General features: G+C 56.2%; 7 protein-coding genes across 7 annotated transcripts; 4 read left to right on the plus strand and 3 right to left on the minus strand.

The window, feature by feature from the left end:
* Positions 1-46: 46 nt before the first annotated feature.
* B0H18DRAFT_131883 (Mov34-domain-containing protein) lies at positions 47-1,377 on the minus strand. The gene is made up of 5 exons (XM_048036776.1): positions 1,305-1,377; positions 1,220-1,247; positions 938-1,168; positions 709-887; positions 47-656 (listed from the first exon to the last, which is right to left on the minus strand). The coding sequence occupies exons 1-5, from the start codon at positions 1,326-1,328 to the stop codon at positions 129-131; spliced, it is 990 nt and encodes a 329-aa protein (XP_047896143.1). The 5' UTR covers positions 1,329-1,377; the 3' UTR covers positions 47-128.
* A 478-nt stretch (positions 1,378-1,855) lies between these two features.
* Positions 1,856-3,310, plus strand: B0H18DRAFT_992972 (Fibrillarin-domain-containing protein). The gene is given in 6 exon segments (XM_048045159.1): positions 1,856-2,123; positions 2,188-2,299; positions 2,320-2,599; positions 2,651-2,931; positions 2,951-3,081; positions 3,136-3,310. 5 exon segments carry the CDS (start codon positions 2,208-2,210, stop codon positions 3,156-3,158), a joined length of 807 nt encoding a protein of 268 aa, XP_047896144.1. The 5' UTR covers positions 1,856-2,123; positions 2,188-2,207; the 3' UTR covers positions 3,159-3,310.
* Positions 3,311-3,424: 114 nt separating this feature from the next.
* Positions 3,425-6,676, plus strand: B0H18DRAFT_992976 (glycosyltransferase family 39 protein). The gene is made up of 16 exons (XM_048045160.1): positions 3,425-3,919; positions 3,972-4,099; positions 4,122-4,126; positions 4,179-4,373; positions 4,423-4,531; positions 4,584-4,649; positions 4,698-4,791; positions 4,845-5,027; positions 5,108-5,165; positions 5,242-5,432; positions 5,456-5,654; positions 5,705-6,022; positions 6,080-6,142; positions 6,192-6,235; positions 6,294-6,500; positions 6,551-6,676. Exons 1-16 carry the CDS (start codon positions 3,563-3,565, stop codon positions 6,572-6,574), a joined length of 2,241 nt encoding a protein of 746 aa, XP_047896145.1. The 5' UTR covers positions 3,425-3,562; the 3' UTR covers positions 6,575-6,676.
* B0H18DRAFT_992984 (uncharacterized protein) lies at positions 6,677-10,213 on the minus strand. The gene is made up of 8 exons (XM_048045161.1): positions 10,125-10,213; positions 9,904-10,062; positions 7,867-9,840; positions 7,622-7,810; positions 7,443-7,568; positions 7,150-7,390; positions 7,045-7,101; positions 6,677-6,993 (listed from the first exon to the last, which is right to left on the minus strand). The coding sequence occupies exons 3-8, from the start codon at positions 9,838-9,840 to the stop codon at positions 6,764-6,766; spliced, it is 2,817 nt and encodes a 938-aa protein (XP_047896146.1). The 5' UTR covers positions 9,904-10,062; positions 10,125-10,213; the 3' UTR covers positions 6,677-6,763.
* Positions 10,214-10,406: 193 nt separating this feature from the next.
* B0H18DRAFT_992985 (uncharacterized protein) lies at positions 10,407-13,733 on the plus strand. Its single transcript, XM_048045162.1, has 5 exons — positions 10,407-10,539; positions 10,625-11,406; positions 11,462-13,278; positions 13,316-13,406; positions 13,433-13,733. The coding sequence occupies exons 1-5, from the start codon at positions 10,450-10,452 to the stop codon at positions 13,590-13,592; spliced, it is 2,940 nt and encodes a 979-aa protein (XP_047896147.1). The 5' UTR covers positions 10,407-10,449; the 3' UTR covers positions 13,593-13,733.
* A 26-nt stretch (positions 13,734-13,759) lies between these two features.
* On the plus strand, positions 13,760-16,411 carry B0H18DRAFT_930299 (uncharacterized protein; the record flags this gene model as incomplete). Its single annotated transcript, XM_048041710.1, has 7 exons — positions 13,760-14,206; positions 14,267-14,505; positions 14,567-14,824; positions 14,877-14,898; positions 14,956-15,392; positions 15,451-15,706; positions 15,758-16,411. Exons 1-7 carry the CDS (start codon positions 13,859-13,861, stop codon positions 16,409-16,411), a joined length of 2,214 nt encoding a protein of 737 aa, XP_047896148.1. The 5' UTR covers positions 13,760-13,858.
* On the minus strand, positions 16,400-17,238 carry B0H18DRAFT_992991 (mitochondrial/chloroplast ribosomal protein L54/L37). The gene is made up of 3 exons (XM_048045163.1): positions 17,055-17,238; positions 16,708-16,999; positions 16,400-16,649 (listed from the first exon to the last, which is right to left on the minus strand). Exons 1-2 carry the CDS (start codon positions 17,197-17,199, stop codon positions 16,773-16,775), a joined length of 372 nt encoding a protein of 123 aa, XP_047896149.1. The 5' UTR covers positions 17,200-17,238; the 3' UTR covers positions 16,400-16,649; positions 16,708-16,772.
* Positions 17,239-17,285: the final 47 nt, after the last annotated feature.

Genomic DNA, 17,285 nt, shown 5'->3' on the forward strand with positions numbered 1-17,285 from the left:
CATCATGCATGACACCGTCTCAGGGACAGTTGAGCCACCTCAAGTAGACACGGCGATGCGCAAGCACTCCAGGCGGGCATATAGCTATTAGCGAATGTGAGGCGTGTACAAGCGCAGACTGCAGGCAACTACAGGCCCTTGTCGCCGGAGTTCGTTTTACTTGAATCCGTCGCAGACCCCTTCCCTGCTGCATCCTTCTCGTCCACCTTCTTATCCTCGCCCTTGGTCTCCTCGAACTCCACCCGACCAATGGTCGCCTTGTTGTCCACGAGCGCGTGGAGAGCGATGACGGCCCGGAGCAGACTGCTCAGGTATACGACGAGCAGCTGGTCGTTCGTACTTGTAGCAAAGCTCTGCGTCGACTCGGGGTCGTTGAGATGCGGGAGGAGGTTCAGCGCGTCCTGTATGTGGTAGACGATCTGGTGGTTCACGGGCATCTTCCCCGCCGCGACGTCCGTAAGGTAATTCCGGATGTCGTCTATGCGGGATTGGAGGCCGCGCAGAGAGCTGAGCTGCTCGGAGACACGGGTCGCGAGGGTGGTTGTGGTCGAGTCTTTGATGTCCCGGAGCAGGTGCTCGACACCGATCTCCTCTGCTTCTTCCGCTTCAATTGCTGACGGCACGTGGAGGAACGTCTTCCGGGTTTCTGTACCGTCCTGGAATGAGGTTAGGTGCACGGACATTACTTGCGTATGGGAGGAGACGTACGTCTTTGATTTCCTCCACTGCGAAGTATGCGTCCGTCGGGATGCCCACCGTGTTTGGTCGTACGTCCACGATCACCATGACTGGTCGTGCAATGTATCTCTTCAATAGGTCGTTGATCTCCTGGTCCGAAGCCCGAAGCTTGGGGCCAGTGTGGTACCACCCGATCATCCGCTCTCGTGCTACACTTTAGTTAGCAGCGGAACGGGATGTGAGAACGGAGCGGACGAACCGTTGACCTTCTTGAACATCTCCCACATGCCCTCAATATAGTTATGGTCCAAGAACCATGTCTTGCTGTCCTTCTCGTCCTCCTCGAAGGGAATGCCGAAGGAGTTCGCGACGTTGACGGTCTTGCCGTTGTCCTGCCCTAGGAGGATGCCAATGACGCGCTTGCTAGAGCTGCGTTGGACAGTACGTGCATGGTGATCTGTGACGGAAAGGAGGACGAGGGGATGTACAACTGTTGCTGTTCATTAGTGTCGCGTCTGGACGCTAGGTCGGTAGTACACACCGACAGTGGTTCCAGACAAGGCTGCTAGCTTAACGAAAAACATCGTCAGTTTTACATCCACACGCAACATAGACGTATAGCGAACCTGCTCTGATGTTGTTGCGACCATAGTGGCGGACGGAGGATGCGTGCAAAAGGTAAAGTCTGCTGTGGCTTCTGCAAGCACGGTAGGACGCGTACGCGTCCAGATCTCGTGGTGTCTATTTGTCCTTGTTGCCCAACGGCCTCTACGAGACTTCCATTTTTGGGCAAGAACGCCTGCGAGCTATGAACTCGAAGCATGCGCTTTCACCGTTTTGTGATATACATTGCAGTTTTTGGCTTAGGTCATCGGCTTGACGGGATGTCAAACATAGATAGTCCTACCCATAGGACCCCCTGGGTCGACAGCGCCTTGGCTTCACAATCTACGGAGGTTGTCGATGTCTTAAACTAAATCTGGATATGTGAGTTGAAAGCGGCTGCGAGTTTGGTTCGTGGATTGAGATAGAACGGTACTCCGTTATAATCCTCCAACTCACATAGAGCCGAGGCTTGGTGGCATATACAGTACGCAGTTGGACGGGCACGGTATATGGGGCGCTTATTTGCGACTATTTACCCGGGCGCTATATTACCGCAAAGGGTAGCTGACCGATCGCGCAAACTTCGTCTCGACTTTTTCCGCGTTCACTGTCGGCGACCAACCAGGCCTCACCACTTCTAGCATCTCAGCATAATGGCATTCGGTGTGTTCCTGACGTTACACATAGCGCAACGTGCCGGGTCACTCAATTGGTGTCTGTTGCAGGTGCTCCCGGCGGTCGCGGCGGTTTCGGTGGTGGTTTCGGCAGCAGAGGCGGAGGAGGAGGACGAGGGGCTCCTCGTGGGGGTGGTGCAAGAGGCGGTAGAGGCGGAGGGCGAGGTCTGTTTCCACAATCTTTGCTATCGTCCTGGTATTCACGTCCGAGTCTTCTCTGCACTGGCAGGCGGCGGACGGGGTGGCATTATGAAGCGCGGAGGTCCTCCCGGACGTGGTGGTGGTGGACGAGGCGCACCTCGCGGCCGTGGCGGCAGGGGTGGTGCGCGAGGCGGCGCAATGTCATCTTGGAGCCCCACAGACATCCAGGTGTCTTCATCGCCAAGGGCAAGGATCAAATGCTCGTCACGAAGAACCTCGTGCCAGGCGAGGCAGTCTATGGCGAGAAGCGAATATCGATTGACGGAGGCGTTGATGGGACGAAGGTGGAATATCGTGTATGGAACCCGTTCCGTAGCAAGCTCGCGGCAGGCGTGCTGAACGGCTTGGACGACATCTACATCGCACCTGGAAAGAAGGTGCTCTACCTCGGTGCTGCGAGCGGCACAAGTGTCAGTCACGTAGCGGATATTGTTGGACCTGTAAGTTTGAGTCTCTAATGTAAAGAGTAAGTTCGCTGATGTTTCATACAGGAGGGCACGGTGTACGCCGTCGAGTTCTCGCTGCGTTCCGGGCGTGATCTCATCAACATGGCAAAAAAAGGACAAATGTCACCGTCAGTCCACTTGTCAAAATGTGTTATAATTCAATGGCACTTACATATCAATAGCAATTGTCGAGGATGCTCGGCTACCCAGAAGTATCGCATTCTTGTGGACATGGTCGATGTGATCTTCGCGGATGTCGCACAGCCTGACCAGGCTCGAATCGTCGCTCTCAACGCAGACATTTCCTCAAAAACGGCGGCCACATAGTGATCTCCATCAAGGCAGTTGTATCGACTCGACCATTCCTGCGGAGAAGGTGTTCGCTTCGGAGGTTCAGAACCTCAAGGAGAGCAAACTCAAGCCCCTTGAGCAGGTCACATTGGAGCCATATGAACGTGACCATGCAATGGTGACTGGTGAGTGCACAGTTTACTTCGCGTGTTGTGAGTCTGCTCACTTGGTATATATAGCTGTGTACCAACGCTTCAAGTAGTGCTTGGCGGTTCACTCTATTTACGTCCTTCTCTACCTTCTGCCGATCGTGCGTGTAGCCTGTATTCTCTGTACTTACACCAAAAGTATCTCGCTCGCATTTTGCTCTCTGCTGTATGGATTCAGTTGCATCACTTATGGTATCTGCTTGAGTGTATGAGCAGCGAGCTGATGTGGCGGTGGAGTGATCGTGATCTGAGGACGTGTCACTGCGCAAAGCGCGCGGGACGAATTAGCTCATGCGCGCAGCATCCGCGTCCTGCAGACCGACCTGACCGCGGATATCCGACTTTGTGCTCTTTGTTTGACTCCTCGACACCGAACGCCGCAGACGGGCCCTGTTGAACTCGCCGTCAATTTCGCTTAGCTTCCCCCCAGGCTCTTCAGCCACAATTGGTATAGCGCATGAGGCCATCGCAGATTGTCATTCACGTCGGTACACCACCCGAACACTCGCCACGCTCTTCATCCGACTTCGAGGAGATACAATACCCCGTCAATCAGTCTCCTAGCTGGTCCACTCGTTCCGCTCGCGAGGAGGAACTGCCGCTGCACTACATGAGCGAGGAGACGGCCCGCCGCAGGGTGCTTCGCGGCCCCAGCGGGAACGGGACCCACCAGGAGCCTAGCCATGCCCCGGAAAAGGAGTACGAGATATACGATGACGAGGGGAAGGATGTCTACGCAAAAATGAAGGACATGCGAAGTCCTCTGGGCAGCGGACGGCTACGACGCCCACCACCGCCTCCTCCGACTACAGTGGTGCGTGTCCCGCCGTTCTCAATGCCTCCCTCTTCCTTGACGAGTTTTATAGAGCGAGTTCTTCCAACAAAACCTAGAGCACATCCCCCCAATTGCGTATACCCTGTTGTCATGCTGGACACGCTTCCACAGAATAGGCCATTCACCACTCGTCATCTGGGACGAGGCCCACTTCGGCAAGTTTGGCTCATTCTACCTGAAGCGCCAGTTCTACTTCGACGTACATCCTCCGCTGGGGAAGATGCTCGTGCGCTGGCAGGCCTGTTGTCTGGCTATGACGGGCACTTCGACTTCACCAGCGGGGCGTCGTACTCGGACAACGTTCCGTACGTGGCTATGCGGGTCATGCTGGCGACTTTCGGCGTTGCGTTAGTACCACTGGCATGGTACACGGCGGTGGAGCTTGGGATGAGCTGGAGAGCATGTCATTTGGCGGCGATCATGGTTCTGCTCGGTGCGTTTGGAATTCGTTCCGCTTGCATACATGCTAACTCCGTAGCCAGACGTCGGCTGGCTCTGTATTTCGCGGTTTATTCTACTGGACTCTATGCTTCTCTTCTTCACGTTCTCTACGGTTTTCTGTCTGGCGAAGTTCCATAACCAACAATATCAGCGAGTCCTCTTTGCTCCGCTGCCATTGGACATATCTGACTGACTGTGACAGATCATTCTCATTCGACTGGTGGTTATGGCTCGCAATGACAGGTGCATCAATAGGCTGTGTAACAAGGTAGATTACGTTCACTCTTCTCATTCGCGAAAGTTGACGATTACGCAGTGTCAAATGGGTCGGCATGTTTGTAACAGCACTAGTCGGTCTCTATACCATTGAAGACCTCTGGGAGAAGTTTGGTGATCTCCGGATGACCACGGTGCGTACGAATCTCGCATGCGCCAAACTATGACTGAGAGCATATATACACAGCGCGAACAAATGAGACATTGGGGAGCTCGTATCACATGCCTTATCACCCTGCCGCTCGTTCTCTACATGGCTTTCTTCAAAATCCACTTTATGATCTTGAATCATTCCGGACCAGACGACGCAAAAATGAGCTCGCTGTTCCAGGCGAATCTTATAGGCAACACATTCTCCCAGAATCCCTTGGTAGGTCTTTGCAAAGGTCACTCGTGATTACATGCTAATGGCGACGTAGAAATCGCTATTGGGTCAAAATCACTCTGAAGAACATGGGATGGGCCGGTGGCCTACTTCACTCCCACGTTCAGACCTACCCAGTGGCTCGTCACAGCAACAAGTAACGTGCTACCACTACAAGGACGAAAACAACGACTGGATGCTCCTCCCGAAGTGGGACGAGGCGGTTACAACCCCGAGGGTCCCATCCGATTCCTCGCTGACGGCGACGTTATTCGGTTCCAGCACGTTGCGACCAAACGCAATTTGCATTCGCATCCGATCCCCGCCCCCGTCTCGAAGTTGAACAACGAGGTGGCTGGTTATGGAGACGACAAAATCGGAGACTTCCAGGACTATTGGGTCGTCGAAGTCGTGGATGACCTCCGCCGTGGCAGCAAGGCCCATGTGGACAAATACACTCGTTGACCACTCGCCTGCGGCTTCGTCATCAGGCATTGGGATGTTACCTTCGTGCTGGCAACGAAATACTGCCTCAGTGGGGTTTCAAGCAGATCGAGGTCAGCTGCGACAAGGAGAACAACCCCAGTGACATCTACACCTACTGGAATGTGGAGACCCACATCAACGAACGACGTGAGTATCTCCTCGGATCCGCTAGACTGGTACTAAATCTAGTCAATCAGTCCCACCTGGTAATGCCCAGTTCTACAAGACGTCGTTCATGCGCGACTTCTGGCACCTCAACGTTGCGATGATGACGACAAACAATGCGTTGATCCCAGACCCGGACAAGGAGGATATCCTTGCCTCCAAGCCACTTGACTGGCCATTCTTGCGCTTGGGCCTGCGTATGTGCGGCTGGGGTGCGAACCAGTCGAAGTACTATTTGCTTGGGACGCCGGTGATATGGTGGGGGAGCACATTAAGTCTATTTGTTGCGGTCGCGGCCTTGGGTATCTACATGATTCGCAAGCAGCGCAAGTACGTGGACATGGAGCCCAGTAAGTGTTTTGCTTCCATGCAGCGCTCTGGTCGTTGATACAACCCCCCTTCTGCAGGAGAATGGGACCACATGGTCTACGTCGGGAAGGTAGCCGTCGTAGGATGGGCGTTGCACTTTGGTATGTTGTCTGGTCCGTGTCTCGACAACACCTATTGACCGAACTCCAGTGCCGTTCCTCATCATGGGCCGTGTAACCTACCTCCACCACTATGTGAGTTCGAGTGTGATCACGCTTCGCGCGAACTACTGACAAAGTTCACCTCAATTAGCTGCCTACGCTCTACTTTGCGGTCCTCACTTCTGCTCATGTGCTCGACCACTTTGTGTTCACCACCCGGCGCCTATCGGAGCGAACGAAGTGGATCGTGTTCGCTGTAATCGTCACGGCAATCGTCGGCACTTTCTGGTGGTTCCGAGGGGTTGCGTTTGGTATTGACGACGCCATCAACGACCACTGGGGACTCAAGTGGCGCTCGGTACGTTCACTAACTGTGCAAGACAATTCATGCGCTGACGCCTTCGTTAGACCTGGAACATGTACGAAGAATGAGACGGAGACGGACTCACCCTCACTTCCCTTGTTACTACTATCGTATCATAACTTAAGGCTAGTAAGGGTTCGCAGTAATATATTCTGTTCAACTACACAGCATCGAGTAGGCGTGCAACACCACTTTCAAGAGCAACGAAAACCAGACGATGTATTCCACTACAATAGCATGAGTTACAGATGCAAGAATTATGTCCGTGAGGGGCCCCAAGCACCCAACCTCCTATAGAACAACAGATATGCGCAACGCTCGTTTTGCTCCAGCCCACCGAAGACATCGTCAGGCCGGATGTCGGATACCAGCTCGTCATCGATGCGGATCCACGCCGCACGCGGACGGTCGGTGAGGTCCCGGTTAGGATGGAGGACGTCCAGGGTATAGTGACCTCCAGACGCGGATTGACCATGGTGATACAACACTGCAATGGGCATTAACGACCATTATTATTGGATGAAAACTGTCAGCTTACCTCCGAAGAGCTGATACTTGACCGGCTGGGCTGTTCGTTTGGTCGGTGCAATCAGATCTGTAACGAGTTAAGACAGTGCCACAGCCATTCGCCGGACAATCATACCTGGATTGATATCCAACTCGGGTCCGTAGGAGACCTGCTTGCTAATTTTGACCACATCCCCCACATTCGTGTCGTAGTGGAACCGCTTCAGGTGCAGCACCAAAACGGGGGGGAACACCTCAATCAGAGCCTGCTGGGTAGCCTCAACAACCACCCCCGGCCGGGTAGGCTGGCTGATCTGGACAGGCTGGGGTTGCGAGATGGACTGCAGCGCATCTTTGATGGTGTGCACGGTGTCGCGCTGTAGTCACGAATTCAACAGGGCAACTGACAGTGTCATCTGCCAAACGAACCTGGATGTCAAGTCTCAGCGAGCGCCAGTCCTCGACGGTGACGGAGTCTTTTTGGTGAGGCGCGCGCAGTATTGAGCGGAACTTGCCTCCGAAGATGCGGGTGATCGGCGAGTCCGTCGACTTAACCTAGGTTGCGAATGATCTTCAGCAGATGCTAATCGCACAACGGTGGTACTTACCGTTCGAGTGACCATGGCTCGGTTCTTTTTACCTACTTCATACCACCCGTCGTCATGAGCTGCCCCGTCGACTTCTTCAATTGGCTTCGGTGCATTCGGTGACAGCGACGAAGAGAGTGCGAGCACCTCTTCCTCGAGCGTATCAAGGAAGAAGCCCAAGAACTCTTCAGCATCTTCTTGGTGTCCGCCCTAAGTCCGCGTTGTTAGCTCAGCCAACAAACCACCCAAGCGAATGGAAAACACACAATCATGCTAGCAAACCGCTTTTTCTCCTTCATCGCGTCGTACACATACGACGGTATGAACGCCTCCGGCTCATAAAACTCGTCGCGCTCCTTTCCCTTCGCCTTCACGTCCACGGGCGATTCCGGTACGAACTCCCGCACGAACTTGATGATCGCGTCTACGAGCGGCGTTGCCTTCGAGCCCTCCTTCTGCGAGCCGACCACGGGGCCCGCGAGGTACTTGCTGAGCTCGCTGAACAGGCGGTTGAACGGCTGGCAGTAGACGAGGATCTGGAGGACCGCATTAGCGAAGCACATGTTACCCGTGTTGATCAACCCGCGCGGCTGGATCTTGGGCGGAATGTTCGACGGCGGGGGACCGTTGTAGATGAGCTTGAGGAGCTCGTTGCGATGTGCAACGGCTGCGAACCCGCTGGAGACGGCGCTGGGTCCTGCAGACGCGCCGCCCACGGAGGTGGCGGGGATCGAGAATCCGACGACCGACGACGTTGGGAGGCGCGACTTGGACGAGGAAGCGGCGGCGTCGCCAGACTGCAAGAGAGATGCCCATGACTTCTTCATGGCGGGCTTCGCAGGTGCTGGAGCTGGGGCGGGTGCCTGCTGTGCTTCTGTGGGTTGAGCTGGAGGCACAGGAGCCGTCACTCCCGACGCCGGCGGCGGATCTTCGCTAAATGGAGGCACAGGAGCAGCTACATCGACGTTCGACGCGTCGGTGGAGTCTGGGACATCAATGAGCTTGCCAGACGAAGGAGACGTGACAGGAAGAGAAACAGAAGTGCGAGAAGTCGCTGGCGAACCGGGTACAGGTGTCTCGCCAGGGGTCGAAGAAGCCGGTGTCGACTCGGTGACCGAAGAAGAGGGCACCTCCAGTTCGTCGGGCGAGGCGTTAGCGAGTTCTTCAACAGGTTGAACTTCATGCACAGAAGGTTCAACGGCAAGCTTAACAGACGGAACCTTAGGCGACGGCGGAGGGGTGGGCAGCTCGAGCGCTTGATGGACAACATCGTCTGGCGGGAACGCTTTCGTCGCTATTATGACACCAGGAGCATGCAAGGGATCCTCCGGCCGACGCGACCAGATGACCCAGCCAGAGGGCTCACTCGACGATGTACTCGTCTCGTTAGCAGGTCCGGATGATGCGGGCTGCGCGACCTCAGAGTCATCGTCTTCGAGGTCCTGTTCGGACAAAAATTCAATTTTAGGTGTTCGCGGGACCGGTTCAGAGGCAACCGTCGGTTCCGGAGCAGGATCAGAAGAGGTCGGAGCTGTGGGTTCAGCAGGTTCCTCGGGCTGTGGCAATTGAACAGGAGGCTGTTCAGGAACATGTTGCAGAGGAGCAGGTGTAGGTTGCTGAAAAGCAGTTGGCTGCTCAGGAGAAAGGTGCTGAGGTGCTGCAAGAGGTTCTGCAAGAGGTTGCTGCGGTGCCGCCATCTGCACAGGTAAGAGTTCCTGCTGGAGTGATTGAGCAGGAACGGGAACCGGTGATCGCGCCGCGGGTGATAGCATCGAGAGCTGTTTTGGTACAGGAGGCGGCTGTGCCCACCCAGGATGGTAGCCTCCGTTTGGCTGAGGATGATAGGTAGGGGAGTAGGGAACGTGAGTAACGTGCGGCGAGAACTTAGGAGCGTGAGGGTGGGTGTACGGGTTGACTGGAGAAATGGGTGGTGACTGCATGTTCGCGCCAGGGTGCAAATTATGAGGCGGCGGCATGGGCGGATAGTGCTGGTAACCGGGCATACCACCCCTCTGCGAATGTGCAGGATACCGTCCTCGGTTGGGCGAGTTGATTCGAGGCGACGCGGGTTGGTGCATCTGCGGGTGCCCATTCATGGGAGGCATGTACGGGTTGTAGTAGGGTGCCGGGCCAGGTCCATTGCCGTAAAACTGAGGAGGCGGAGGCGGATTGTGATAGTACGACGGTCCGGACTGGGATATGAAGGATGTGGGCTGGCCATTGCTGTGTGCAGAATGCATGTAAGACTACGAAAGCTTGGGACACGCGTAATCGCTTGCAACGATAGTCATAAGTGCACTTACAGTCGTGAGGTTATGTGGTTTGTCCAGATGGCAAACCTAATCGACGCCAGTGCATATGCCAAGTCCCGAAGGCTGGTAAAAGAGGTGCGGGGTGCCGGGAGACGACGTGTACGTGCTTGACAGACGGTGGGTCGTTCGACCTGAGAAGGCGATGTTCCGCTGAGTCATGGAAACACATTAGCACTGCAAGACTGCCTGTAAGTATGTCTGCACACTCTAACCTGTTTTCCTGTCAGTTCCTGAAGGTGCAGTTGCAGGCAGGGTCGCAGGGCAGCGCGATGTGGACGCAGGTGGACGCGGACGACGAGACTGCTGAGCGACTTGAGGCGCCCGCACGGCAAGCGACTTTTGCAGCCTCCGTCCCAGTCGCCACGTCCCTTTAAGCGCCTTCCAAGTCTGGGACACTTCCATTTGCGACAGCTACTCTCTTCTCCTGCTCGTCCTGCTCAGAGCCTGGTTGCGCGTGTTCCCCTGTGGAGGGAGACGCGCTCGCATCCCAGGCCTCCGTTCGCGTCAAGCACAGGTGCATGGACCGCTCGCGCAGCCATGTCCACCGCCGTCGAGCTCTCCATCAATGATGACCACCCTCTTGCGCTGGAGCTCACGAGCCTCCGCTCTGCAGTAGACCGCTATCAGGTGAAGCTCGGAAGCCTCGGTGGTGATGTTACCTTCACCAGCATGCCGAAGCGCCCGTTCACTGACCTGCAGGCTTCCTTGCCAGCACGAGGCCCACGCTGCATCCGTCAAGCTCCAGAGACACTCGCTTGATACCACCCATGCTATTGAACGCGCGTATGCGCTCGAGGGCGAAAATGTAAAGCTCAGGGAGGAGCTCGCCACTCTCAAGGCACATCCGGATACCACACCCCATCCGGCGTCCCTCCAGGTGCAGGAGCTCACCATAGCTCACCGACGGCTCTCGGACAAGCTCACAGATACGGAGGAGGCCCTCCTGGCTCGCACCACTGAGCTTGTGAACGCTCAGAGCGACTTCGCTAGGATACAGAATTCTGTTGACGCCGCGCATGAACTAGCAGCTCAGAGACAAGGTCAAGTGCAGGTGGCTCAGGCGAAGCAAAGGGAGTTGGAACGGAAGCTACGATCCGCCGAGGAGGAGCGCAAACTCTCGGATCTGGTCGTCCAGGAGTATGCGGACCTCGTCCGGACGCTCGAAGGCAGGCCTAAAACGCAGGCTGCTTCAGCCTCAACTACGTCGTTCCCCTTGGGTAATGCAGGTAACAACTCCAGCACAACACTGGTAGACAGCCTATCAGAAGGAAAGTCCGGTCTGCAAAAGCTGCTAGGCGAGCTCAACGGCGAGCACGAGCAACTTAGCGCGGAAATCAGTCGCCTTCAGGGGGAACTTGGCAGTCTGGCGAGCGAACTGGATGTCGAACGGAACCACGGGCTGGACGATCGTGCGCAGCTTGCTCAATCCCTCGTCGATATGGAACGCTACAGAATTGACGACAACACGGCTGCGAAGATGGTTTCTCGTTACATGTACGTTGCAAATAACCTCGGGTTCTACCATGTTTGCTTACCCTGGTCTCCGCAGGAAGTTCTCTCAGTCCGCGACCGATTCCCTCCAGAAAGCCATGGAAGGCATGAAAGCCCGGTATACCGCCAGCGCCGCCACGCTCGGTGCCCAAATCAACTACCTACAGAAGGCCCTCGAGACCGAACGCCGACAGTCCGAGAAGCTGCGCCAAGTCCTGGATGATCTCACCGAGGATATCTCGCGCGAAGCGTACGGGCGGCGACGAGAGATCTCACTGCGCCTCGCGTTCCTCGGACGCGAAGAGAGCCTCGCGGAGAGCTTGCGGAGATGGATCAGGCGCTCGAGGGAGTCCTTCGATCGGTTGAAGGCTGCACAGGGGGATCTCCCTTCAGGAGTGCAATCCGTATTCGATGGGAGCGTCCGCGATGCTGAGGCACTCCTCGAGACCCTAAATGGACAGCCTTCGGTGGAACCTGGTTCGACGGGTTCCATAGCTCGTGTGGTCGCCGCACAAAATATTGCCGCAATTCTAGCTCGCGAGCTACAGATGGAGACGGACAGGCGGATGCAGGTGGAAAGGCGGCTGGCGCAGCGACGCGTCTCGCGATCCCCGACGCCTGCGGGGGTATCAGAGGGGTCGGCGGCGAATGGCGATGCGGATGCTGGGCTGGCGAGGCCCCTGCCCGTTCGAAGTACGTCGCTTCGGGCCTCCGTAACTATCGCCCCCAAAGATGCTGTACGTGAGTCGCCGCTGCCGGAGCCCGTCAAAGAGACCCAGTCGGTGGCGCCTGCTCCGGCACCACAAATTGTCGTCTCAGAGGAAAGGGCAGCATCCACACCGGTCGCAGATGTACGCGCAGCACCCGTCGAGCTCCCAGCAGAATCTGCTCCCGAAGCAGATACGCCATCTGTTTCTGCTGACAGCACTCCTTCTCCCGTTGTGATAGACACTCCCTGTTCAGAACCTCCTCCGGCTCCTGCAGCACTCAACTTCGCCGTTGTACCGATTAACGATGCGGCTACAGAGAGTGGGCCCGTCACTGCACCCGTTGTGGATGCACGAGTAGAGACGGACCCCGCTACAGACATCCTGTTCCAACCGCTCTCTGCTCCCCCAATCCTAGTCACTTTGACAACGAATGTCGAGGACGGACTGAAGGTGCCGAAATCAGCGCCTCCACCAATACCCCTCTCGGCAACCGTCGCATTCCCGTCAGTGGGCGAGGGTGAGCAGTCGCCGCCTGTGGTAGACATGGTCTCGCTCCCTGCTTCCATACTGGAGCAATCCACAGGACCTCAAGCCTCTCTCTTATCCGAACTGAGGCAAGCGAAGGACCGATACGACGTTTTGCAACGCGGCTTCCGTGACTGCCACCTCGCACTGAGAGACTTGAAGAGGGACCTCTCGTCTCTCGGCACCACCTCGGAACTTGCGATCATCCTGCAGAAAGCCGTTGAGCGATTGGACGACTTCAATGAAGATGCGCGAGTGGAGTTGGAGATCCGGATATCGGACGAGGCAAGGATCTCATCTGGCTATGAGGCGCTGTTGACAATCCCGGGGGCGATGTCGGACGAAGTGGACGAGGTAGCGATGGAGGCAGAGATGCGGGCGTTCGTGGACGGTACGGACAAGGCGGTCAAGAGAGCGACGGACGGGTTCAGCCGCAAGCTCGATGACCTCCAACACGACATTGCGTCTGTGAAACGTGCGCTGCACGATTTGACTGCTGCTTCTGTCGACTCTCCTGTGGCATCTTCACCGCCCACCACGTCGCCCTCATGGACCTCTTGGACGACGAACCTTCTGAGCCCCTCCCACTCTGCCAGTCCGGGCCCTGCGCCTACCTTCGGGTCGGTTATGACCTCGCCACGTCTCCGGCAGTCGTCCTTCTCGTCTCATCCAGGAAGGCTCCGATGACTCTCCCAGTCCCAGTAACGATCCATTCGCAAGCCTAGATTTGCGGATAGCCATGCCAGCCCACGTCGTGCCTGCGCTGCCGTCGACCCTCCGCGACCCGCATCAAGGCCCCGCGTCTCGTCGACTACGTACATGCTCGGGCTGGGAGCGCGGAGCGCCTTCGGTTTGAACGCTATGTCTGGGGCGAAGTCCTCGCCCAGTCGGTTAGCTGAGAAGAAGGAAGAGAGCGCTGTCTCCGATGAGGACGGTGGATCGGACGTCGAATGAAGGAAGTGTATATGCTGCTGTGCCTAGTTGTACCTACGTAGTTTATCAAACACTCCGAGAGCAATTGTTCCGAAGGGACGCGGCTTTCTGATCTCGGAGAGCGTTCGTACATGACCTTCGGTGACTTGCCAGAATTAGTAACCGAGGAGTCTGCGGTCCCGGTTCCGCGCTTGTGGTGAGCGATGTCAGTCGGACTGCTTCAGGGTCGACTTTCCCAGCGTTTTACTGTTTGAGAAACTTCGCTTCCGTCCACCACCTTGTTGAGAATGTCTTCTGGTACTATGACCCAAACCCACACTGCACCCCGCGGAGGACGCAAAGGAAGAGGCCGCGGCGGCCGAGGAGGCTCACAAGGACAGAACGGGAAGAGTGCAGGACCGAGAGTCGTAGAGAAGGCTGGCCAGGTTGAGATCAAGGCTTCAGAGTCTACGAAGACAGTGCTGAGCAGCACGGATGCTGCTCCCGCGCAGGAGGCCGACGACGGAACGTTATGTTGGATTTGCGCCGAGCCCGTCAAGTATTGGTCCTTGTCGGAGTGCAACCATCGCACTTGTCACGTCTGCGCACTGCGGCTGAGGGCACTCTACAAGAAACACGAATGCACATTCTGCAAGGCATGTGTTGTCGGAGAACGGATCTGAAGTGTGTAAGGACTAACTTGCGTCTCCTTCCAGGAACCCCAGCCATACGTTATCTTTACGACTTCTTCGGATGCGCTATGGCCCTCGTACACGCCAGATCAGGTCCCGTACAAGGATCCCAAGTTGTCTATCTCGTTTGAGACACAGGAGATGATGGAGGACACTCTGATCCTCCTCCGGTTCAACTGCCCCGACAAGGACTGCGACTACGTTGGCAATGGCTGGAGCGACCTGAAACTACACACCCGAGCAGCGCACAGCAAGCTCATGTGGTAAGCTTTCGTGTGTTCGCATCCTCCATGTTTGCCCACTTATCCGCTGGCGTTGATGCAGCGATGTCTGCATACGATACAAGAAGATATTCGCGCATGAGCATGCATTGTATCCTCCAGACCAGCTTCCCCTTCATCTTCCGTCTATGCAGCGCGGCAGGCATCACGCAGTACCGCACCATCAGATAGAAGGCGGGGTTCATCCTCTTTGCGAGTTCTGCCACGAGTGCTTCTTTGGCGACGACGAGCTCTATGCGCACATGAGAGAGAAGCACGAGGAATGCTTCATCTGCAAGCGCAACGAAGTCAAAGATCAATAGTACGCAATTCTAACATAAGACTTGAACATCCTCTTATCTACGATCCTGCAGTTTCCGGAACTATGACGCCCTGGTGAGCTTGCTCTAACATCTATCATCGAAGTTTGCTTGACTCGCGGCGATACTACAGGAGCAACACTTCACGCATGCACATTACCCATGCAACCGTTCCGAGTGCCTACAACGCAAATTCGTCGTGTTCGGCTCGCTCCTAGACCTCAAAGCACACATGGTAGAAGAACACGGCGCAGACATGTCCACGCGAGACAAGAAGGCCGCTAGTCGTATCCAAGCTGAGTTCGAGTTCGAGGAGGTCGGCGGCAGACGAGGGCGAGGTAGACGAGACCGCGAGCGCGATTGGGACCCACCGCCTGCACCGGCCCCTCCTGGCCCGTCGCGTCCCGCGGGCGCCGGCGGGCGCAGGAGGGAGGCCTTTGGCGGTAATTTGACCACTCAAGACATTAATGCGAACGTGACGCCCAACGGACAAACACCAAACCGCAGTCGACAGCAAAGTAGACGTCCATCGCCCTCTCCGGGCGACGCGGAAGAAGCTGGAACATCCGAGTATGTTGACGACCGCACTAAAATTCTGCTCTGACTCTTGTTGATTTCGCGTATACAGGCGGGCCGCTGTTCTAGTGGCACGTATCAGCTCCCTCGCACCCAACCCAACCGCCGCTGTGCCCGCAATTCAGGCCGCCATGCGTTCCTATCGTGTTTCCGAGTCGGGTGCTCGTGACTTGATCTCGACTGTGTGGAACATCCTCGACCGAAACCTGGACGGCACAGCGAGCGTCGTCAACTTGCTCGTCGATGCGTTAGACGAAGAGGACAAGAAACGGGAACTACTCACAGCATGGAACGGCTTCAAGATAGAGGTAAGAATGCTCCACTTTTCTTGGTTCATAGACTTACTTTTTTTGATTCAGCAACGTGGACAGTTCCCCCAACTCGTACCGACGTCTATTGGCACTGAATGGGCCGGTGTAACAAGCGGGCGAGTCCTCAACGCCAAAAATTCGACGTCTACGCGAGCGTCCGCACAGTCATCAAGACAAGTCTGGGACCGCGTAGCGCAAGCAGCTGCATCATCCTCTGCTTCACCATCACCCACGCCTCAGAGATCGCAGGAGCGGTTTCCTACCTTGCCCACCCCTGGGCCGTCGACGAGCACGACGTCGTTCCGTCAACCACAGCGGATCACGCCTTGGGCATCAGCCTCGTCCGCGAAGCCTGTTGCCCGCGTTCCGACGTCCGTACCTGGACCGGGCGCAAGTATAAGTCGACCAGCGTCGTCGTTGTCAAAGTCCGCATTCCCTGAATTGCCGTCGGCATCGAAGGCACAAGTCCCCAGAGCCGCTATAGGCGGAAACAAGTCCCTGCGAAACATCATAGGAGATGTCGCCCCCTCCGTGCCTGCGTGGACCAATGGTGGCAGCAGCTCAAACGGTGCAAACGGCTCGAATGACCCTACACCGGCAGAGGCGAACTCCGTGCAAGCAGAGCAGACATCAGGCAAGGGAAAGAAAGGCAAAGGGAAGCAAAAGCAGACGCTGTTCACTCTGGGTACCTTCCCGACTTGAGTGGAGAGATCATCCGTAATTTGATGTAGCCATAGTTCCTTCACGATGTAACTTAGCTACATAGGTGGCACTGATACGTAGCCTTTTGCATGGTAGAGCGGGGTGTCGTCTACCCGAGGATCACGTATCGAGCGATACCTGGTCTGGAACTAAGACCTCGCGGAACGCCACCTCAGAAGTCGAACGCAAGTGTCGATGCCGAGATGGACATAATAACTGAACAACTACTGCTGCTATACTTGAGCGGATGACTTGAATCAGAAGACGGCTCACCGAAGGCATGACACTGTACTCACCTCTGTATGACACCCATAACCCACCTAGTTCTCCGCCAGCAGATCCCGGACCGCGAGCCCAGAGACTATTGTGTCTTCAGGAAGTTCTGCTCACGTATCCGCTGTCGGTTTTCCTTCCTCAGCGCAACCTTCTCCGTCTTCCCGCCTGGACCATCGTTCGGCAGCTGCCTCGGCCCAGTAAGCTTCCACAACCAGTCGGGATACGCGTCATCCGCTTGCGCGACCACCTCCTCTTGACCCTTCAAAAAGTTCAGGCCCGTCAAGACAGTGCCCTCCGGACATGACGATTTCACTGTAACGACCCATGACAGTTAACGGAGGGAACTAAGCAAGGGCGGCAGACCTACAGAGTACAACCTCTGACTTCTCTGCTGGAGTTGCAGCCTTGCTTGAGGATGCCTGCGCAGGATTGCTTGCGCTAGCGTAGCATCTTCGAGCAGGAATCCAGGCATGGAGGGCTAGTGGCCGGCGTAGTGGACGGAGGAAGGACATGGCGTGACGTGACTCTTCGTCACCAGGTAACTTAAGACAATACGGTGGTTGCATAAGCGCCCATTCCCTAGCTCCAGTACTTACTC

The sequence above is a fragment of the Fomitopsis serialis genome (genome assembly GCF_022376445.1).
Source record: "Fomitopsis serialis strain Sig1Antser10 chromosome Unknown B0H18scaffold_16, whole genome shotgun sequence".
Lineage (NCBI taxonomy): Eukaryota > Fungi > Basidiomycota > Agaricomycetes > Polyporales > Fomitopsidaceae > Fomitopsis > Fomitopsis serialis.

Excerpts from the sequence above, each read along its gene's own strand:
- B0H18DRAFT_131883 (XM_048036776.1), bottom strand. The coding sequence starts at position 1,328 with ATGGTCGCAACAACATCAGAGCAG. Across the intron at positions 1,248-1,304 it reads TCGCAACAACATCAGAGCAG|CTAGCAGCCTTGTCTGGAAC; the intron begins GTTCGCTATACG and ends TTTTTCGTTAAG. Across the intron at positions 657-708 it reads CAGTGGAGGAAATCAAAGAC|GACGGTACAGAAACCCGGAA; the intron begins GTACGTCTCCTC and ends ACCTCATTCCAG.
- B0H18DRAFT_992972 (XM_048045159.1), top strand. The coding sequence starts at position 2,208 with ATGAAGCGCGGAGGTCCTCCCGGACGTGGTGGTGGTGGACGAGGCGCA. Across the intron at positions 2,600-2,650 it reads TAGCGGATATTGTTGGACCT|GAGGGCACGGTGTACGCCGT; the intron begins GTAAGTTTGAGT and ends TGTTTCATACAG. Across the intron at positions 3,082-3,135 it reads TGACCATGCAATGGTGACTG|CTGTGTACCAACGCTTCAAG; the intron begins GTGAGTGCACAG and ends TGGTATATATAG.
- B0H18DRAFT_992976 (XM_048045160.1), top strand. The coding sequence starts at position 3,563 with ATGAGGCCATCGCAGATTGTCATTCACGTCGGTACACCACCCGAACAC. Across the intron at positions 3,920-3,971 it reads CGCCTCCTCCGACTACAGTG|AGCGAGTTCTTCCAACAAAA; the intron begins GTGCGTGTCCCG and ends CGAGTTTTATAG. Across the intron at positions 6,023-6,079 it reads GTACGTGGACATGGAGCCCA|GAGAATGGGACCACATGGTC; the intron begins GTAAGTGTTTTG and ends CCCCTTCTGCAG.
- B0H18DRAFT_992984 (XM_048045161.1), bottom strand. The coding sequence starts at position 9,840 with ATGCATTCTGCACACAGCAATGGCCAGCCCACATCCTTCATATCCCAG. Across the intron at positions 7,391-7,442 it reads CGCTGAGACTTGACATCCAG|CGCGACACCGTGCACACCAT; the intron begins GTTCGTTTGGCA and ends TCGTGACTACAG. Across the intron at positions 6,994-7,044 it reads CAAGTATCAGCTCTTCGGAG|TGTTGTATCACCATGGTCAA; the intron begins GTAAGCTGACAG and ends TGCCCATTGCAG.
- B0H18DRAFT_992985 (XM_048045162.1), top strand. The coding sequence starts at position 10,450 with ATGTCCACCGCCGTCGAGCTCTCCATCAATGATGACCACCCTCTTGCG. Across the intron at positions 11,407-11,461 it reads AAGATGGTTTCTCGTTACAT|GAAGTTCTCTCAGTCCGCGA; the intron begins GTACGTTGCAAA and ends TGGTCTCCGCAG. Across the intron at positions 13,279-13,315 it reads GTCGGTTATGACCTCGCCAC|GCTCCGATGACTCTCCCAGT; the intron begins GTCTCCGGCAGT and ends TCATCCAGGAAG.
- B0H18DRAFT_992991 (XM_048045163.1), bottom strand. The coding sequence starts at position 17,199 with ATGTCCTTCCTCCGTCCACTACGCCGGCCACTAGCCCTCCATGCCTGG. Across the intron at positions 17,000-17,054 it reads GAAGTCAGAGGTTGTACTCT|TGAAATCGTCATGTCCGGAG; the intron begins GTAGGTCTGCCG and ends GGGTCGTTACAG.